Genomic DNA, 21,184 nt, shown 5'->3' with positions numbered 1-21,184 from the left:
AATCTCGGTCTAATCAAGAAGCGTGTGCAACACACTGCTGAGCCGAGCATTGTGGCCTCTTGCCAAAGCTATTGGCTGCAACTTTTGCCCATCTTTGCTCCCACCTCTGTCAAAACCAGATGGTTCTGTTGTCACTTCAGCCAAGGATAAAGCTGACTTGCTAGCATCCCATTTTTCTTCCAACTCATGTATTAATGATCTTGGTAAAACACCTCCCACCATTCCCAACACGCTCCATTCAATGACTCCTGTGGTCTTCCATCAAAAGGATGTCAGAAGGTTATTGACAAATCTTGAAGCTAAGAAAGCTCCAGGTCCTGATGGTATTAGTAGTAGTAGTGGCATGTGATGCAAGAAAGCAAGTGTATGAGCTTATGCAGCATCAGCCAAAAAAAAAAAAAAAATCACACCATTCCCTCCAAATGCCTGTCTAGTTCCTCTTTAAATTTATTTAACCTATCAACTTCCACAACGACAGATGGAAGTTTGTTCCAGCAATTAACCACCCACTGGCTAAAGGCAAATTTCTACACATCTATTCTACATGTCTTTTCTTAATTTGAATTTATGCCCCCTTAAGTTCGTAATCTGAACAAGTGGAAGGATTTCATCAGAATTCAGCGTGCACAACCCATTCAAGGCCTTATATACCTCAATTAGATCACCGCGCAGGTGCCTAGTCTCCAGCCACTGCAATTTGCAGAACTTTAGCCTCTCTTGGTAAGAGGATCCCTTCAACAATCTTGTTGCCCTTCTCTGTACATGCTCAAGCAAATCTACATCCTTCCTAAAATGAGGCCTCCAGACCTGTACACAGTACTCAAGGCATGGCCTGATCATTACCATTGCCTTATACAGAGGGACAATCACCTCCTTTTCCCTGCTAGCAAAATTCCTATATATCATTGGCAAAACCCCATGACCTGCCCTGGCAGTCTGTCTCCATTACTCATAAAACTTCATATCTGACTGCACAATTACTCCCAGGTCTTTTTCATTTTCTACCAGCTTAAGTGTAGTACCACACAGTTGGTAAATTTCTCTCGGGTTAATTCTACCCATATGCAGTACTTTGCATTTGTCAAGGTTAAACTTCAGTTGCAACTTCTTAGCAAATCTGCCCCAATTATCTAGATCCTGTTGCAGTAGCACACTGCCATTACTGTCATTAACAACCCTTCCAACCTTTGTATCATCTGCAAACTTCAATATTAAGCCTGATATACCTTCATCAATATCATTGATAAATATACAAAACAACAGAGGACCCAACACCGAACCATGTGGAATTCCACTAATAACATTAGTCCACAAAGAGCAGCACCCATTAATTACCACCCCTGTCTTCTCCCACTCAACCATCCTTTTATCCATTGTAGAAACTTATCCTTAATACCATTCTGCTCCAATTTGTACAATAGTCTTCCATGTGCAACAGTGTCAAAAGCTTTCCTGAAATCCAAATATATGATATCAAAATTACTTTTTGCATCCAGTTCCTTTGTAACCACATCATAATATCCTATCAAATTTGTCAGACAAGACTTTCCCTTAACAAACCCCATGCTGCATCTGAGTTATTGCTGCAGTCTTGTCTAGATGTTCCTGCAATACATCTTTAATGAGTGACTCCATTATTTTACCCAGAACAGAAGTTTAACTGGTCTGTAATTACTCGTGTCACCCTTCGATCTCCTTTTTCCACTTGTTCTCAAAATCTGTGCTCCTGAACTCACTCCTATTCTTTGCCACCTTTTTTCGCTTTCTTATTCCAAAGGTGTTTTTCCTTCTGCTTGGAAATTTGCTCATATCCAGCCAGTTCCTAAAAAGGGTGACAAGTCCCTTCCATCCAATTATCGTCTCATTGCAATTACTTCTACTCTTTCTAAAGTAATGGAGAAATCAATTAACTGCCAACTCTTAAACTACCTAGAAACCTTCCGTCTGATCAACGATCGCCAGTATGGATTCCATCAGTGTCGATCCACTGGTGATATTCTGGCTTATGTTACTCATTTATGGACTAATTCAATGGAAAAGTTTGGTAGTAGTAGTAGTGGCATGTGATGCAAGAAAGCAAGTGTATGAGCTTATGCAGCATCAGCCAAAAAAAAAAAAAAAAAATCACACCATTCCCTCCAAATGCCTGTCCAGTTCCTCCTTAAATTTATTCAACCTATCAACTTCCACAACGACAGATGGAAGTTTGTTCTTGCAATTAACCACCCGCTGGCTAAAGGCAAATTTCCGCACATCTATTCTACATCTGTCCTTTCTTAATTTGAATTTATGTCCCCTTAGGTTCGTAATCTGAACAAGTGGAAGGATCCCATCAGAATTCAGCGTGCTGAACCCATTCAAGGAAACTGCTTGGTGAAACACAAGGCGTTGCTCTTGACATCTCAAAGGCTTTTGATCATGTTTGGCATAAAGGTCTTCTAAACAAGCTTCCATCTTATGGTTTGCCAAATGTTTTTTGTAATTGGTTATCCAGTTTTCTCTCTGATCGCTCACTGAGGGTGATGGTAGATGGCTCTCTGTCTTCTAACTTCTCCACTAATGCTGGTGTACCCCAAGGTTCAGTACTTTCCCCCACTCTTTTCCTCTTGTATATTAATGACCTTCTTCCATTGACTGGAAATCCTATCCATATTTTTGCCAATGATAGCACATTGCATTCCACTTTCCAATTTGAGAAACCTGGCCCTGCTCAATCAGTTTCAACTTCTCGAATAACTTCTACCAATTCCTTAAATGCCGATCTCCAGGTAATTCTCCAGTTGGGCAAAGACAACTTAGTTGATTTCAATCCTTCTAAAACTCAGTCATGTCTAATATCTCACAAAAAGGATTCTTCTGCTCCTATGCTTTGGTGACACTTCAATTTCTAGGCAAAATGATAAATCTCTTTTGGGGATTACCATGCCTTCTAATCTCTCTTGGCACAAGCACATTACATATATTGCTTCCTCTGCATCTAAAAAACTTGGTTTTCTCTTTCACTCTTGGCATTACTTTTCTTCCAAACAGCTGTTCACTATGTACAAATCGCAAATCCACTATACCATGGAATATTGTTCCCACATGTGAGGTGGTGCCCCCAAAACCTCTCTCAGGCTTCTATATTCCATTAAGATTAGGGCAATTAGGCTAATTAATTATTTATCTCTAACAGAGCCTCTCCACTTGCTGTCTCATAGATGTACTGTTTCTGCTGCATGCCTTTTCTACAGATACTTCCATGGGCACTGTTCTTCTAAATTGGCATCTATAATTCCCGCTCTCTCTTTCAAAACAGTCCGAACATGTGCTGCCACCAACCAACATCCATTTACTGTCCAACTTCAAACTCACAGAACCAACTTTTCATCTTCCTCATTTATTCATTCAACTGTCAAACAGTTCGTTCTTTTGCTCCCACTAAACTTGTGTTTCGTAAGTGTTCCGTGTATTATGTTGTGAGATGAAAAGTGTTCCGTGACTAAAAAAGTTTGGGAAATATTGATCTTATAGATACTTAAGTCTGCCACAGATATTAAGCTCTTCATTCTACTACCCATTGCATTAGTACAGAAATACTATATTCCTGGGAAAATATTTTTTCCAATACTAAGTATATGAAACACTAAACAACATAAGATACTGATTCACAGTTTCTTATCTTATCTTTAGAATAATATCAAAAGAAATGGGATATTCCCTGAAATGTAGTATTTCTGCATTAATGTACAATGGAATAAAGAAGTTTATACATCATAATGGAAATGTCTTTTCCACTGAATAATTTCAAAACTGTCCAGAAAATCACCAGACACCATGGAAACTCTCCCCAGGGACTTCACACAACATGTTTAAATTCAATAATTATAAACCTTTTTAGAATCATAGCATGATTACAGAAATAAACATAAAATCGCAGAGATGATAAACAATGGTAACTACCCACTATAATTATCAGAACTTGTCCTCCCTTTCTTTTTTTTCCCTTGTCATCTATATCCTTGTCATTTATATCCTTGTCATCTGGGATTTTAGGTTTTGAGTTTTCCTAATGCATTTGAACTTTCAAGACCCATTCCTGTTGAAAGTAGCCCAAATGTAATCTACAATTATCACATTATTGAAAGTATGATTTTATCTGCTCATAATTCACATCACTGATCATGCAGTTCCTTAGAGCTATCTTATTAATACCCTGAACCACTTGCAAGTTAACTTATTCTATGGCAACTTCTCTAAAGACTTCTCAAGAAGGCTTTAGAGAAATTGTTATAGAACATTTAAAAATTTTGCTTATTCCTTGATGTATTGTGAGAATTAACCTAAAATCTTGAATATTTTACTTCATGATGTTAGGAATGTTAACAGTTTTAATAATGAGTTCTTTTAAATCGTGAGACAGGGAGTGGTTATCAATGGGCACTGCCCTTCTTGAACTAATGTAATTAATGGAGTCCCCCACAGTTCAGTGCTGGCCCATTGCTATTTTCAATATTTATTAATGATACTGAATAAAGCATATCAGGCTTAATGCCTAAGTTCACAGTTGATACAAAGGTTGGCAGGTGGTTACTGACAGTAATTAGGGTATGCTACTGCAACAAGACCTAGAAAAATAAGGCATATGGGGCTGAAGAAGTGGCAAAATAAGTTTAACACTGACAAATGCAAGGTAATGTATATGGTATGGTAGTAGTAATCCCGGAATAAAAAACCAACTGTGCCATACAAAACTGAGTGTACTGGAAAACAAAAAAGACCTGTGATTAACTATGCTGTCATATATGAAGTTCTTTGAATAGTATAGACAGGTTGTTAGGACAGCTCATGGGGTTTGTCAATGACATACAGTAATTTTGCCAGTATGCTGTAGGAGGCAATGGTTAGACCACACTTTTAATACTGCATATGGTTCTGGAAGCCTCATTTTAGGAAGATGTGGATCTGTTGGAATGGGTGCAGAGAAGGGAATGAGATTGGTGAGGGGGAAAAAAGGGTACGGTTATCAAGAAGGGTCTCAGTTCTTTAAATTGAAACATCTAGAAACTAGGCCCCTGAGAGGAGATCTGAGTGAGATGCTTAAGGCTTTGAATAAACTGGGTAAGCTATGTACTGCCTGCATCCTTCCCCTGGCTCAGACAACACACAGAGGGGCATGAATTTAAATTGTAGAAGGACAGTTGCAAGAAGATATATGGAAATTTCATTTAAATGATGGTTGGCTGTTAAAACAAACCTCCATCTGGTGTTGTTGAAGTAGACAGTTTGAACAAATTTAAGGAAGAACTAGATAAATTACTAGAGGGGTTGGGCAGGTGATGCAGAAAGTGTTTTTATTTTGGCTGATGCTGCATAAGCTTGCTTTCTTGCATCATTTGCCAACTATTAATATTAATACCTGATAATACTGTTTATTTTTATATTGGCACCATGCTTGATTTTCAAAATATCACTAGCCTTTGAATTAATGAATAGCTTTGAATCATGAGCATAAGCCAGAAGATTTGGATTAACTTGCAGGAGTGGCTATAGAGGTTCTGAAAATATGGTGGTAGGTAGCACAGCTCCTTCAGGAATGCCTGCTGTGGATGTGATAAGAATATCATTGCTGTTAATGTAGAAGAGAAGATATCTGTGATTAAGAGGTTACTATAGTATCAATACAAAAATGATTACTTAATATTTTGAAGCTTCCTTGTGGACTATGCTGTCAAAAACACTTCTCATATCTAAATAAAAGATATGACATTTTGCCTTATCTTGTAAACACGAGAATTCCTAAATGGGTGATAGTGGTGCTTATAATATGTATGATGCCCAACTTGTTCTTTGGTTTGAGATGCCTGTAAACACAGCTTCTAAGTGGATAGTATGTAATTTGTGTGATGAGGGAGAAGTTATTTTTATCCACCATCTTGAATGAGATGGTGGATCAAAATAACTCCCCTGCCTCTTTTAAAGGTGCCATAGTACCCCCCCCCACCATTATAATTTCGTTATTGTCAACTGAAACTGAAAACCATACTTGAAAGACAAACAACATGCTACTGTGATCAGGCCTTTTTTTTTTTTTTTTTTTTTTTTAAATGGAAGGAGATAAAATTACTGGGATTGTTTATCTCATGTGCCTCCTGAAGGATAAACAAACAAAACCTGAAATGTAAGTTAAACAAAAACTACTTTACTTACCAATGTTACCTTCTTCACACCAACAGATTGGACAATTGGATTCATCTTTTTCCACCAGTTCACAACCAACAGCACAAACTGGCTGTCTGCATGATATATTGTATTTTTCACCTGTAACATGAAAAATAAAATTCAAATATCAAATGTTTAGACTAATTTTACACATGATTGAGAAAAAATATGTTAGTCATCTAGCCAAATTTGCTGACCTGACTTTAATGTTGCTTTTAGCATTAGTAGAAGCATATAATGCAAGAAAGCAAGCTTATGCAGCATCAGCCAAAAAAAAAAAAAAAAAAAAACCCTTCCACTTCACCCCTCTGTTCATTCAAAATACCTCTCCGGCTGAGCCTTATATTTATTTAGGCTATCAACCTCCACAACAAGGGATGGAAGTCTGTTCCACCAACCAACTACCCGCTGGCTAAAGGCAAATTTCCGCACATCTATCCTACATCTGTCTTTCCTCAATTTGAATTTATGTCCTCTCAGGTGATTTTTCTGAGCACGAGGAAGTATTCCATCAGTATTGGGCATGCTCAAACCAATTCAAGGCTTTATACACCTCTATCAGATCACCTTGCTGGTGCATAGTCTCCAGACACTGTAATTTGAAAAACTTAAGCCTTTTTTCATAAGATTGTTCCATTCACTAATCTTGTTGCCCTTCTCTGTACTTGTTCCAGCAGCTCTACATCCTTCTTAAAATGAGGCCTCCAGACCTGTATACAGTACTCAAGGTGTGGTCTGACAATTGCCTTATACATGGAAATAATCACCTCCTTATCCCTGCTAGAAAAATTCCTGTATATCACTGACAAGACACCATGGGCTACTCTTGCAGCCGCCCATCTGCACTGCTCAGAGAACTTCATATCTGCCTGCACAACCACCCCCAGGTCCCTTTCATTCTCTACCACTGTCAGTGTAGTACCACAGAGTTGATACGTTGCTCTGGGGTTGCTGTTTCCCATATGTAGTACTTTACATTTGTCAATGTTAAACTTCATTTGCCACCTCTCAGCCCATCTGCTCAATCTTTCCAGATCCTATTGCAGCAGCATAGTGTCAGTAGCGTCCTTAACAACCCTGCGAACCTTTGTATCGTCTGCAAACTTGGACATTAAGCTTGATATACCATCATCAATATTATTTATAAATACAGAAAACAATAATGGACCCAACACTGAACCCTGAGGGACTCCACGAATAACATTAGTCCACGATGAGCAGTGTCCATTGATTACCACTCTCTGTCTTCTCCCCGTCAACCACCCCTTTATCCATAGCAGCAATTTGCCTCCAATGCCACGCTGCTCCAATTTGTGCAGCAGTCTTCCATGTGCACCAGTATCAAAAGCCTTTCTAAGATCCAAGTATATAATATCAAAGTTATGACCTGCATCCAGCTCTTTTGTGACTGCATCATAGTATCCAATCAAATTGGTCAGGCAAGACTTCCCCTTAACAAAACCATGCTGTGTCCGAGCTATAACTGAAGTCTTGTCTAGATGATCCTGCAGTGCTTCTTTAACCAGTGCCTCCATTAATTTTCCTGGAACAGAAGTTAAACTCACAGGTCTATAATTACTTGTATCAGCCTTTGATCCTCCTTTGTGAATTGGGGTCACATTTGCACATCTCCAGACTATGGGTACCTCCCCTGAGTCCAAGGAAGCTCTCATAATTATGGCTAAGGGTTTGCTTACTTCCTTTGCTGCCTCTTTTAATATAACTGGATAGATCCCATCCATCCCAGGTGCCTTTCTTGTGTTTTCCTTCAACAATTTCTCCTCCACTTTACTCTCAGTTATTACAAGATTATCTAGCTTACTGCCAGAGTTGAATACACCTCTGGCATTCCCCTCGCTGAATAACTCCTCACGTGTGAATGTCGATGCAAAATATTCATTTAGTTTGTTAGCTACCTGAGCAGGATCATCAACAGTTGAACCATCGATATCAAGTGGACCAATCTGATTCATCCCCTTTCTTCTAGAGTTTACATAAATAAAGAAATCTTTGCTGTTTTTCTTTGCATCCTTTGCCAAAGATTTCTCAAAATCTGCCTTTGCCTGCCTAACCTCTTTTGTGGCTTGGTTACAGACCAGCTTATATCTATCATAGGCTTCCCATTAATTTATATGTATCCCATGCATTTTTTTCCTCTGCCATGTGTCTCATTAGTTCATCTGACATCCATTTAGGCCTAAACCTTGAACAATATTTCTTAGTTGGTATGTAAAGCCTAGTAGCTTTCAAGATAAGTTCTTTGAATGCTTCCCATTTTGAATTTGCTGTTGGTAACATCATCAGTTGGTCCCACTGTATAGATTTTAAATACTGTCTCAGACCATCGTAGTCGCCTTTACAAAAGCAATAACCCTTCCCTTTACCCCTGAAGGTAGTTGCCTCTTTGAGTAAATCCCACTTCAGCACACTGTGATCACTGCCACCTAGTGGTTCCTTTATCTGCAGATTCTTAATGCATGAAGAATCACCACTGATAATCAAATCAAGTATACTACTCCTCTAGTTACCTCCCAGATGTACTGATGTAGAAAACAATCATCCAATAAATCACCAAAAGCCTTGCTAGTGCGTGAGTGACCAAACCACTAATTCCAATCAATATCTGGGAAATTAAAATCCCCCATTATAAGACTCTCTGATTTACTGGCCCACTCTATTTCCCTGTACATTTTCTTATTATACTCATCAGAGTCATTAGGCCTATAGCACACTCCTACTCTCAATTTTGATCTCCAAGTGTCACACCAAACTGACTCGACACTGCACTGTCCAGCGATGTCGACTGGCTTCACTTCCTTGGATTTTATGTGTTTCTTAACTAATAGCATAACCCCTCCTCCCTTCCTATCCTGTCTATCCTTTCTGTAGACGCTGTACTCACCAAATTCCAGTTCTGCATTCCTTATATATGTGTGACACCACGTCTCTGATATCCCAACAATATCCGCCTTTGATGCTTTGAGCAATACCTCAAATTCATCAAATTTATTTATCAAACTGCTAGCATTGGTGTACACGCAAGTATATATGCACCTGTTCCTATTCTTAGCTAACCTAACACAACCCATGTGTTTACTTGTACCGAAATAACTCCCAGCAGTCTCTAAAACATCCTGCATCTTGTTTTCCAGGCTTCTTCTCATTTAAATAGAAGCAGTGCAAGAATCACTTTCACCTTTACCAGTGGCTACTGTTAATCTATTAGTCCTTGTATCCTCCCAAGCTAGCAGTTTTCCGACCCACCTAACGGTGCCTCGATAGCATCAGCAAATATTCTTGCCCCCTTTCTATTTAAGTGTATCCCATCCCTGTAGAAGCAATCTCTCCTGTTAACAAGTACAGACCAGGCAGAAAAAAATTCTACCCCTTGAGCCTTGCACAACCTTTCCAGGGCTGAATTGATCGACAAGGATCTCATCATATACTCCCTCCTATTGTGTCTAAGTAGAATTGCAGACACTTTCAAATTCAACCCTAATTCACGGCTTTTTTTCAACAGTGACCTGTCCTTGTTAAGTAATTCTGCCGGTCTACTACTCTTAATATCATTAGTGCCAACGTGTACAACTATATCACCTTTTGTGCCCTTAAAAGATGATATCCACTCTACAAAGTCATCAACCTTTGCCCCTGGCAGACATACCCTGGTCCTGTTCCACCTATCCTTTTTACAAAGCATGTTTCCCATTTCCCTGACAATAGAGTCACCAACAACTACTAGTTCCTGTGCGACCAGCACATTCTGCCTTCGGGGTTGCTGCTGTGTTGCGTGATGACCAAGTGCAAGCTCTGGCATTGATGTGGGCAGCTGAGAGCTTGATGGGCCCCTTAATTTAGATCCTTCGAGGGCATCCACCCTGTCCTTCAAGCTCTCATATAGGCCCATAACAACGCTGAGTTGTTGCCTGATTTTGTTACACTCCTTGCATCGTGCACACACAAAGACATCCCCCATGGAAATATCATGTCCCGTACCCGATTGCTCCATAAACATCATGCAAGCAGTGCATTTTAAAAGGCTGTGATTCAGAGGGCAACTGCCCCCCTCAGTTCTCCTCTGAGCCACAGCACTCCCATTAGCTTGAGCCTTTTGCTTTGCTGCTCTGGTCTGAGTCATGATTTTTATTTAATTTTTATAAAAAATTTCAATTTCAGTACAAAAGTATAACTCTAAACTTGTACCCCAACACAGCTATAATGCTATATATATTTTTCAGTATCAAGTATTTTCTACGAGTTCTGTTTATATAACTTCCGTATCAAGTTATGTATTAATTAATTATGTTACATTTGTAATCTAAGTCGTTATATGTATTTAGTTAAAAGTACAATTTAATTGATGACAAGTTTAACAAAATTAATAGATTTTACTGATTAATTAACCATATTATATTATATACCAGACAGTGTGAATCAGATCTGTAATACTCAATACGATCTACGTTGATAATAATATTTGTAAAATAATAAGAGGAGTTTACCTCAATATAGTACGTAGAACACTTCCGTACGATACCCTCCAGAAATTAAAACGGAAAAAACGAAAAAATCGACAACTTACCGGTACATTAGAGTAAAATATAAATAATTAAATAATTAAAAAAACAATTTAACATCAATTTATCAAATCAATTTAAAACAATTAAAAATCAAATTATCGCAATTAAAAGAATCTAACGAAAATATTCAAAACGATTTTCTTCCTGAAGCTGACAACGCTTTTCGACCGTATGTCGTGATCAGAGGAATGAAAATTCCAAGTGTTAAGATTACCTCCAAGTGTTAAGTTTTAGTGTTAAGATTACTTCTAAATTCTCCTTGGTCTGAAAATGGGAGATTTTTTTATTAAATAAGAAAATACTCCACATTGCATGAAAAACTGCACAGAAAAATTCTAGAGAATTACTGACTTCAACAAATTAAAATACACAGTACTTATATATTTTGGAGGCAAACTGCTGCTAGGGATAAAGGAATGGTCGAGTGGGAGAAGACAGAGAGTGGTAATCAATGGACATATATAACATATCACTGTTGGGTCCATTGTTGTTTTCAGTATTCATTAATGATACTGATGATGGTATATCAGGCTTAACGTCCAAATTTGCAGATGATATGAAGGTCGGCAGGGTTGTTAATGACACTAATGACAGTACGCTGCTGCAACAGGATCTAGAAAAGTTGAGTAGATGGGCTGAGAGGTGGCAACTGAAGTTTAACATTGACAAATGTAAAGTTACTGTTGGGTCCATTGTTGTTTTCAGTATTCATTAATGATACTGATGATGGTATATCAGGCTTAACGTCCAAATTTGCAGATGATATGAAGGTCGGCAGGGTTGTTAATGACACTAATGACAGTACGCAGCTGCAACAGGATCTAGAAAAGTTGAGTAGATGGGCTGAGAGGTGGCAACTGAAGTTTAACATTGACAAATGTAAAGTACTGAATATGGGAAGCAGTAACCCAAGAGTAAAGTATCAACTGTGTGGTACTACACTGACAGAGGTAGAGAGTGAAAAGGACCTGGGGATAATTGTGCAGGCAGATATGAAGTTTTCTGAGCAGTGCAGACAGTTGCAAGAGTAGCTCATGGTGTCTTGTCAATGATATGCAGGAATTTTTCTAGCAGGGATAAGGAGGTGATTATCCCTTGTATAAGGCAATGGTCAGGCCACATTTTAAGAAGGATGAAGAGCTGTTGGAACAAGTACAGAGAAGGGCAACAAGATTAGTGAATAGAACAAAGGGTTTCTCTTATGAAGAAAGGCTTAAGTTTTGCAAATTATAGTGTCTGGAGACTAGGTAACCGCGAGATGATCTGGTTGAGGTGTATAAAGTCTTGAATGGTTTGAGCATGCTCAATGCTGATGGGATTCTTCCTCTTGCTCAGAATAATTGCCTGAGAAGGCATAAATTCAAATTGAGGAAAGACAGTTATAGGATAGATGTGCAGAAGTTTGCCTTTAGCCAGCGAATGGTTGATTGCTGGAGCAAACGTCCATCGTTGTAGAAGTTGGCAGCTTAAACAGATTCAAGGCAGAACTAGACAAACATTTGGATGAATGAAATGAGAAGGGATGTGTTTATGTGTGTGTGTGTGTGTGTGTGTGTGTTTTTTTTGGCTGATGCTATATAAGCTTGCTTTCTTGCATCATGTGCCCTTGCTAATGCTAATATATGTTAAAATTTATGTGAATAGAATGAATCACTAGGTGGGTAAGTGAGTGAGTGGAATGAATCACTGGGTGTTTGGGTGGGTGAGTGAGTGAGTGAGTGTGTCATTTTGTAACAAGCACAGATGCATTAGATGTACCACTGATCTATTTTTGGTGCTTTATCATGCCTTCCAACTTTTAAAAGTGAAACTTGTAAACTTAATATGATCTCCCTAACCACAATGCATTAAAATAGTGGTCTGAAACAGTTTTTCCAAATTAATAATAATAATTATTATTATTACTGCTGTTTTTATACAGAGCAATAGGAAAATGACATATGTTATTATGAAAGACAATAAATCATATTTTAGAGTTATTTACTTCATTTATATGTTATAAAAGTCAAACACACAGCATGATTACATATTCACTATATGGAATCAAATTTCAATATATGGATTCAAATAATCCAAAATCTATATTTCACAGTGCATCTTACTGGAATTAAATTTTCAATTATAGGAATCACAAGTTAGTTAATGTATGCTTTCATTTCAGGTGTGCTAGCAAACAGTATACTGTAATTCATGATTTATAACAAAAAAACTGACCAAAAAGCAGTAACTTTTATGTGTGAACCAGAATATATTCCATTTCTGTGCATTGATTCCTCAAATCAGCACATATGGCAACAGACATATTATCCAGTGTTTCAGCTACAACAATCAGTATATGGATAGCCTATGCAATATGTATGAAAAAATGAAATAATAACTGACAGATTTCTATTTGTCTGATTTTAAAGAAACCTGGGGATGGCTCAGGAAATAATTCTAAAAAGTCAAATATAAAATTTCAACAACACTGGCAAGCATGAGTACATTACATGTGACTGTTTTATTTTACAGATGACTATTTATTATAAAAACGTTTGAGCATAAAGGCAAGTAAGGCTCCTGGAGTTGATAGCATATATCCAGTAATTTTGAGGAAGGCCATCAGCGAGTCTATTGAACCATTGAAGTTAAATATGAGGGCATCTTTGGACTCAGAGGAGATTCCTTTGGACTGGAGAAGTGCCAACGTATCACCAATACATAAAGGCAGTTCTGGGAGCAAAGGCCATATTGCTCTGGGGATATGCGGTGGTCATTTCCTGACCTTTCCGCATCCTCTGTATTTGGTGGTCACGGGCTCGAACCCCGGTCTAATCAAGAAGATTAGATCCAGGTGATTAAATCCAGGTGGGCAGGAGCAGCAGTGCTGCGCACTGCTGCTCCTGCCCACCTGGCTACGGAGGTGCCAAGTCAGTAAATACAAACCTTTTAATCTGACTTCAGTGGTAGGGAAAATCTTAGAGGAAATGATTGAGTGCAATCCAGGGACAATTACATAGATACAACATTCTGAATAACACACAACATGGTTTTGTTAAGAGAAAATCACATTTAACTAACTTAGTAGGTTATTTTGACACAGCTACTGACGAGCTGGATGTAGGGAACAAATTCGATATAGTTTATTTGGATTTTAGTAGGGCATTTGACTCAGTCCCTCATGAGAGGTTACTGTATAAGCTTGAACAGGTTGGAATTACTGGTAAGATTTTAAGATGGATTGCTGGGTGGCTACAGGGCAGAAAGCAGAGGGTTGTGATTAATGGATATTCTTCAGATTGGTGTAATATCAGAAGTGGAGTCCCCCAAGGATCGGTTCTTGAACCACTGTTGTTTCTCGAAAGGATAGAAGACAATGTTAAAATTTGCAGAAAACTTAAAGATTGGTACAGTAGTTAATGATCAGTACCAAGCAGCATTCTTTCAGGATAACTTGAACAGGCTGAATGAATGATCAGAAAGGTGGCAGCTATGTTTTAATGCAGCAAAACGCAAGGTCTTATATTTGGGAAATAGCAATTCCAAAATATATTATACACTTGGTAGGGTTGAATTAAAAACAGTAGAGGAAGATAGGGATCTGGGAGTTATAACATGAGCAGATGCAAAGTTTTCTGGGCAGTGTAAACAGGTACTGAGAAAAGTCCATGTCCTATCGATGATTAATCAAACATTATCTTGTAAAGATATGAAAGTCATAATCCCACTGTATAAGGCAATTGTAAGACCACATTTGAAATACTGTGTTCAGGTATGGAGGCCTCATCTGAAAAAAAAAAAAAAAAAAAAAAACTCAGCCTACTCGAAAGGGTCCAAAGACAGGCAACTTGCATGGTGAGATCGGCAAATGGGTGACCATACAAGAAAAGACTCCGATTATTGGGCAATCAGGCACCTCAGAGGTGACCTGATTGAAGTTTATAAGGCTCTGAAAGGGGTTATTAAAATGAATGAAGGTGGAATTTTCATCATTAAAGAGAATTACAGAACTAGGGAGCATAAATTCAAATTACTGGGTAAGAAGTTTAGGTTAGATTGCAGGAAGTTTCTTTTAGCCAGCGAGTCGTTGAATGCTGGGACAGGTTGCCTTCACAGGTAGTTGAGGCTGACTGTTTGAATAAATTCAAAGGTCAACTAGATAATTACTTAAGTGAGGTGGGAAGCAAATAATTTGTATTTTCTTATCTACTTGTTTTTTTTTTCCTTTTGGCCACTGCAGCAAAAGTCTGTGGCTTCCTTGCACTATATGGCTATTACTACATTATTCAATGTATCCACCTTGTTTATCAATACATTTTTGCCATCATTCTTTCCAATTCACATATGCACTATGGTAAAAGGATGAACTCTGCTGTTGAAGCCAGCCCGTCATTGTCTTTTTGAGCAATGAGTTGCTCAAAAAAGTGTTTTCCAAGAAAATATAGCTTCATATGCCCATATAGAAATAAAAAATCAAACAGAGCCAAGTCTGTACTACATGCAGGACTGCAATTTTCATGTGAGTTATATTGGACAGTGCATAACCTAGCATTATCATGGTGTAATGTGATTTGGTGTCCTGTAAGTGCTTTCACAGCCTTATTAAGCATATCCAATGTTCAGAAATATCTTTTCTTATTAATACTCTGATCTTTCTCTAAAAAATTAAAATTAGGCCTTCTCTATGCTGACTGTCTGAATAATTTTTTGTGGTGATCTGACAATTTGATGTTTTTTCTTCACAGGAGATGATGGATGTGTTCATTCCACAGACTGGCATTTAGAATAAGTGTCGTGTCATAATTGAAGATTAAGGTGTCATCACCTGTTATCAGGCCTTTAAAAAAACTCCTTGAATTATTGCCCTCCTGCAATTCTAAAAGATCTTGGTAGATTTTATGCCTGGACAATTTCATTCTGTTAATAGCTTAGGTACCCATTTGCAGCATATTTTTCTATAAAATTTAATGTGTCTAAAAGGGTTAATATACCTCTCTTTGAAAATCCTAGTGTTTGCATCATTGCATATGTGATTATTGTCCTATTTTTTTTAATCACTTCATCCAGAATCTCAGCATTTTCTCCAATGCACACAAATATTCATCTTCCACACCTTGGCCAGTCATAAATGTCAGTGCCTCCTCCTTTAAAACATACAAGCCATCTACAAGGCATACTTTCATTGATTTTCCATGAAAAATGGAAAATCAATGAAAATCAGGGCAACCAAGTTTTCTCCAACTTGAAAAGCAACTGTATCACTGTTGGTGGAAATGGACATCAGTTTGCTGTTCACTGCATCAGATCTGTGAAAACAGAAATTTCATTTTAGCACTTTTATATCTTAATATCTAAATAGCAATATATAAACTTCATCATGCCAACTCAATTACAAAAAAATTTGTTGCCAAGAGTCATTACTTATGGACCAACCCTTGTATTTTTACCACTACAGGTAGCAGCAGCACACAGAGGACAGGTGTAGGGGTGTGTGTGTGTGTGTAGATACAAGAAAAAAAAGCATATCAATTACCCACTAATTTCACACAGGGAAACTTCTGACAGTAAACATCCACCTTTAAGGAGTACCAGTGCTGCATTCGGTGCAGTATATTCAATTATGGAGTATATTTTTGTTTACAAAAATATACTCCATAATTGAATATACTGCACCATGTACTCCAAAACTGAATATACTGCACCATATACTCCACAGCTGAATATACTGCACCATATACTCCACAGCTGAATATACAAATATATAGTATATTTTTGTTTACAAAAATATACTATCTATCTAAAACTAATCGATCAAACTGAATTTTAGTATTCCTCCAGTATGGTGCTCATATTTTACCTGCATAATTAATTATTTTTTAACTGGAAAAGTATATACTAAAATTTTTTTTTCTAGTTATATGTTTGGTTTGTGTACAAAGTGCATTATGTCCGCCCTGTGTTAATTTTTAGCAAGTTATTATTAAATATGTTTTTTTTTATCAGTAAAATCTGAAAAAACGGACAGCAGTATATTATCATTAATTTAGTTAGAAAGAACAAACTTACACGTAGGAACTGGAAAACATGGTGCAGTAATGCATGTAACACGTTTAATCATGCAGGCTTCACCTGATGGGCATTTCATTTCCTGAAATATAAAAAAAATAAAAAACTGAAAAATATTTCTATAATGTGTAATGTTATGAAGATTCTGTATTTCTAAAGGAAAAAAAAGGCATACAGATTTTAATTCCATTATTTTAATAGAATTAAAATCTTCATATATCCAAATTCTTCATTTGGATATATGAAGAATTATTCATATTTGTGACATTTCTCAGGTTACGTTCCTGAGAAATGTCGCGAATACCGAAAACGCGAATACTGAGTTATGGCTCCCATAGAAATAAAGGGGTTCCGTTCCAAAGTATGAAATATATAAGAAAAACTAGTCTAAAATTTTGTCTATATATGTATTATATGTACCTTCATAATATGACTATGTACATAGACAGTACATAGTGAAATGCAAGCATATGGCATCGAAATGAAAATAAGAAACAATTTAATATTAAATGTAATATTTATTAGAAATTTCAAACAAATCTTTCAAACCAGTGCCTTTGCTAGCAAAAAAACTTATCCCGCCAGTGCTATCACCAGTTTCGCTAAAGTGCTGATAAAGGAGTTTTGCCTTTTCACGAATGATGAGTGAACTTAACGGAATTTTATTTTGAGTTCGGTCTTCTATCTGCAGATTTAAAGCTTTTTCCATTTTTACTAATTTAACATAACGAGCTACAGAGCAAATTTTTGAAGCAATTAGCGCGTTTTCACGGACACTATGGCGAATTTTTTCTTCCGATTTTTTTGATTGATCGTACCGTTGACTCATTGATTTTATAATATTTTTACACTGAGGAGACACTTTCACCATTAGAAATTTTATCTAATAACTCAATTTTATTCGCTAATGTCATCACCTTCTTTGATATTTTCACATTTCTCTTGTTATTCGTAGCCATATTTTTGTACGGGTTAGAAAGAATTTGTCCACAATAAAGTCATTTTCTTCCGTTAACACATTCGAAAAAGTCTGTTTTACACTGCAAAACGGTAGATTTATCATTTTTTTAAGCATATCAATTTATAAATTGATAAATTTATTCAATTTATAAGCATAGAAATTAAAAGCAAACGACGAAACCTTCCATGACAAGCGCATAACACATACTGAACAAGGATTAGCGAGAAACATCCACGCTTGCGATTTTGTCACCCCTCTCCCCCACAACTGAGCGCTGTTTTGACTGGGAAAGATAATTCTAGCCACGCCCATGTTTTTTTATGACGGAAAATATTCACGGCGCTTTAAAATTCACATTTTTTTAGGTTTCATTTTATATTAAATCGGCGATCGCGAATACGCGAAACCACGAATAGCGGGGGTTTGCTGTATCTTCATTTGGATATATGAAGAAAGACATTTAAATTTCATCTCATTAATAAAATTTCAATTTAACAATGTAATACATTTAAATACTGCCTTTTACACATACAGTATATAATTCAGGTAAAACAAAAGTTGTGAAAAATGTTTCATACTGTAAATAAGGCCTGGCCATTCAGCTAGATTTACCAAGTGACCATGAATATACCTACTTTGAGCAACTGTCCACTCATCCAGCCATCCCACAAAGCAAAATACTCATTGGAAAAATTAAGTAGTTGCATTCACACTAGGCAAAAAGAGTTGGGTTCTGTGGGTTATAAATTTGTGTGGAGATAATATAGATCTTAATCTAATTGTGTAGGGCTATAGGATGGGATGATTTGGGTAGGTAATTTGGGTAGGTTCCTAAAAATGGCTAAATGTAATTCATAAGTGTTGCCTGAGGCAACACTTATGAATTACATTTAGCCATTTTTAGGAACAGAATTTTATATTTGTAAATATGATACAATGTCACTGATGCAATATAATGTTTTGTTTTGTTTGTTGTGCTTCTATTCTTATATAATGTGAACACTGTATATGGCGTGGAATATTTTACATGTATTTGTAACGTCTGTAATAGGATAATAAGAGAACCTTGTATCTCATTTTGATCATCATTGGATTTTCAGGGATATTTTTAGTTCTGATTTCATATTTTGAAGTACAGTTGATTCCCACTATAGAATGGTTTACTCAACTCTGTATATTTTGATACCTCTCTTCCACCACCCCCAAACAGTTGTTCTCTGTCCCCCCAGAATAGTGCTATTGACTCCAAATGCCTTGGAAAGAGTTACCCATTAGCAGGTGTTTGGGCATTTGATTATCTAATTAATTGTAATTCACAGTGCATGTCTTCAAAAGTACGTGCTTTGATTTCACTATTAAAAATTGACTATCAACTAATACAGTAACTGATGAGGAAATGATGAATTGTTGACAAAACTGTAAATGACGCAAAGCAATTCCAATTTATAATGAGGAAAAACTGAGTGTCTGTGTATTGTCTCAAAAGAATTTTATGTTCCCATAATTAATTTACACCTCTATGTTAAGTTTTTGTAGTTGTTTATGCTGGTAGAAGTTTCCTGCATCCGTGGCTGCAAAATGCTATAGTCACGTGCTATTTCTAGCATATTACAAAAATTATAATTTATATATCCTACCACCCAGTGGTATTATGGAAAAGGGAATGCCCACTCAGGGGGTTCTAATTAACTGGTGTTATTTATAAAACTTCTCTTTAAGAACTGTTGTAGCCTAACAGGAAGTTACTTTTAACTGTCCACTGCACAGCAGCACACCTTTGAACAATGCTGTTTCCAGTTTAGTTTTGGTTTCCAGTCAGTTCTGGTCTACATATTGCAAATGTGCATTTTGTGTCCACATGATTTATTTTAATTTACCATGTAGTTAGTTTCAACTTCTCTGTTTTTAAAAAGGTCTCAAAGAGATCAAGTGAGTCAGCTAGTGTTAAGAAGGCAAAAAGCTGTTGAAAAACTTATCAATGGAAACTAAATTGGATATTCCAAAAAAAAATGGATCTCGTAGAGTGCTAAATTAACACTTCATTTAGTGTTGTTGAGTGATCTAAAAATTAACAGTATCGCAAGCTGTTATTGTAAATGATGGAAGTACACTACATATAGGTTCTGTAATTTTAAGGTTCTGCATTTTCTTGAACACATACTATTTCTTTATTTAATATTATATTTAAAGATTTCTGCTACATATAATAACCTATTGAATAAGAACAATTTTTTAACCCAACCCCTGCTTAATACAGATTCATTTAGTATGCTCTGTTTTTAAGTCTAAGCAGGGAGGACGCCTGAATGTGTTTTCTATTATACAGATAGTTATTCTTCCAACAGCTTGCCCAACTTTGTATTCCATATAGATCCATTAAATAAAGTTAATGATAATATTCTTGTTGAATGACTAGTTGTAAACTCCACTGATCTATGTAGTCGTGCCATGTAAATCAGAGGTTTACATGGTTGTGGTAGTGTATAAATATAAATGGCATTTCCCTGATTGGAGAAAAGTAAAAGGCAACAGAGTGAGTGACTGACCGAGTGTGTGAGAGAGAGAGAGAGGGAGAAAGAAAAATAGAAGATACAAGTGAGTGCATATGTTTCTATGTTTTCTAATGAAGGAAAAATTTTTAGTGAGCATATTTCAGATAAGAAAAACAAAGAAAAATTTCTTCACCAATGTTTTTAAAAAATGCAGATTGCCTTTTAAATTTAATTTTATCAGCAATATGCAATTTTAACCTACCTTGCACTCTTTTTGTAATTCTTTCATTTTTTCAGCATATGTTTCTTCTTCACTTTGAGGAGTACGTTTCTCATGTAATATTTCAGACGATGCTATAATAAATAGTTATAATTATATGGGTAGCTATAGCATCATTTTTTAGTTTGTTAATTTTCTGAAACAAAAAAAAAAAATTTAGGGTCTAACTCCAAAAATAGCAATATAACAATTTTTTAATATCTTTTTAATAGCAAAAATATCTGAAATCACATTGTATACCAATATAAGATTTGTATATATGCTGAGTTCAGATAATAAAGATATCATTTTATAGCTGATGGACTGTGTATATTGTTGTTATAGGGTTTTAGGAGCATCGGCAACTAAGGCCATATTGCTCCATATATACTGTTTTTTTTACTATACTTTTATACACTTTTTTTTTTTTTTTTTCTGGCTGGTGCAGAATAGGCTTCCTTGCACCATGTGGCCATTGCTAATACTAAATACTGTCTGTAAATTGTGTTCTATGGTCGATTTCTGTTTGCTAGATGGAAAACCCAAGTTTCCAGGAAGAAAAACCATGCTACTCTCACCTGAGACTGACTAACTCAGCCACGTTATGAAAAAAGCCCATAAAAATTCCTCATGTCATCAACAGGAC

General features: G+C 36.6%; 1 protein-coding gene across 1 annotated transcript in view; it reads right to left on the bottom strand.

Moving 5' to 3' along the window:
• The window catches only part of LOC150081409 (kielin/chordin-like protein), a 572,736-nt gene that overhangs the window by 156,965 nt on the left and 394,587 nt on the right, over positions 1-21,184 (bottom strand). The window contains exons 14-16 of the mRNA XM_090380194.1: positions 20,542-20,633; positions 16,827-16,908; positions 6,190-6,300 (exon numbers count right to left, since the gene is read on the bottom strand). Of these exons, the coding sequence (XP_090236320.1) occupies positions 6,190-6,300; positions 16,827-16,908; positions 20,542-20,633 (285 nt within the window). The remainder of the gene's footprint in view (positions 1-6,189; positions 6,301-16,826; positions 16,909-20,541; positions 20,634-21,184) is intronic.

The sequence above is a fragment of the Mastigoproctus giganteus genome, chromosome 8, assembly GCF_048544385.1.
Source record: "Mastigoproctus giganteus isolate SK-2022 chromosome 8, ASM4854438v1, whole genome shotgun sequence".
Taxonomy (NCBI): Eukaryota; Metazoa; Arthropoda; class Arachnida; order Uropygi; family Thelyphonidae; genus Mastigoproctus; species Mastigoproctus giganteus.
Note: the sequence above shows the minus strand (reverse complement) of the source record. Positions and strands in the feature narration are given on the sequence as shown.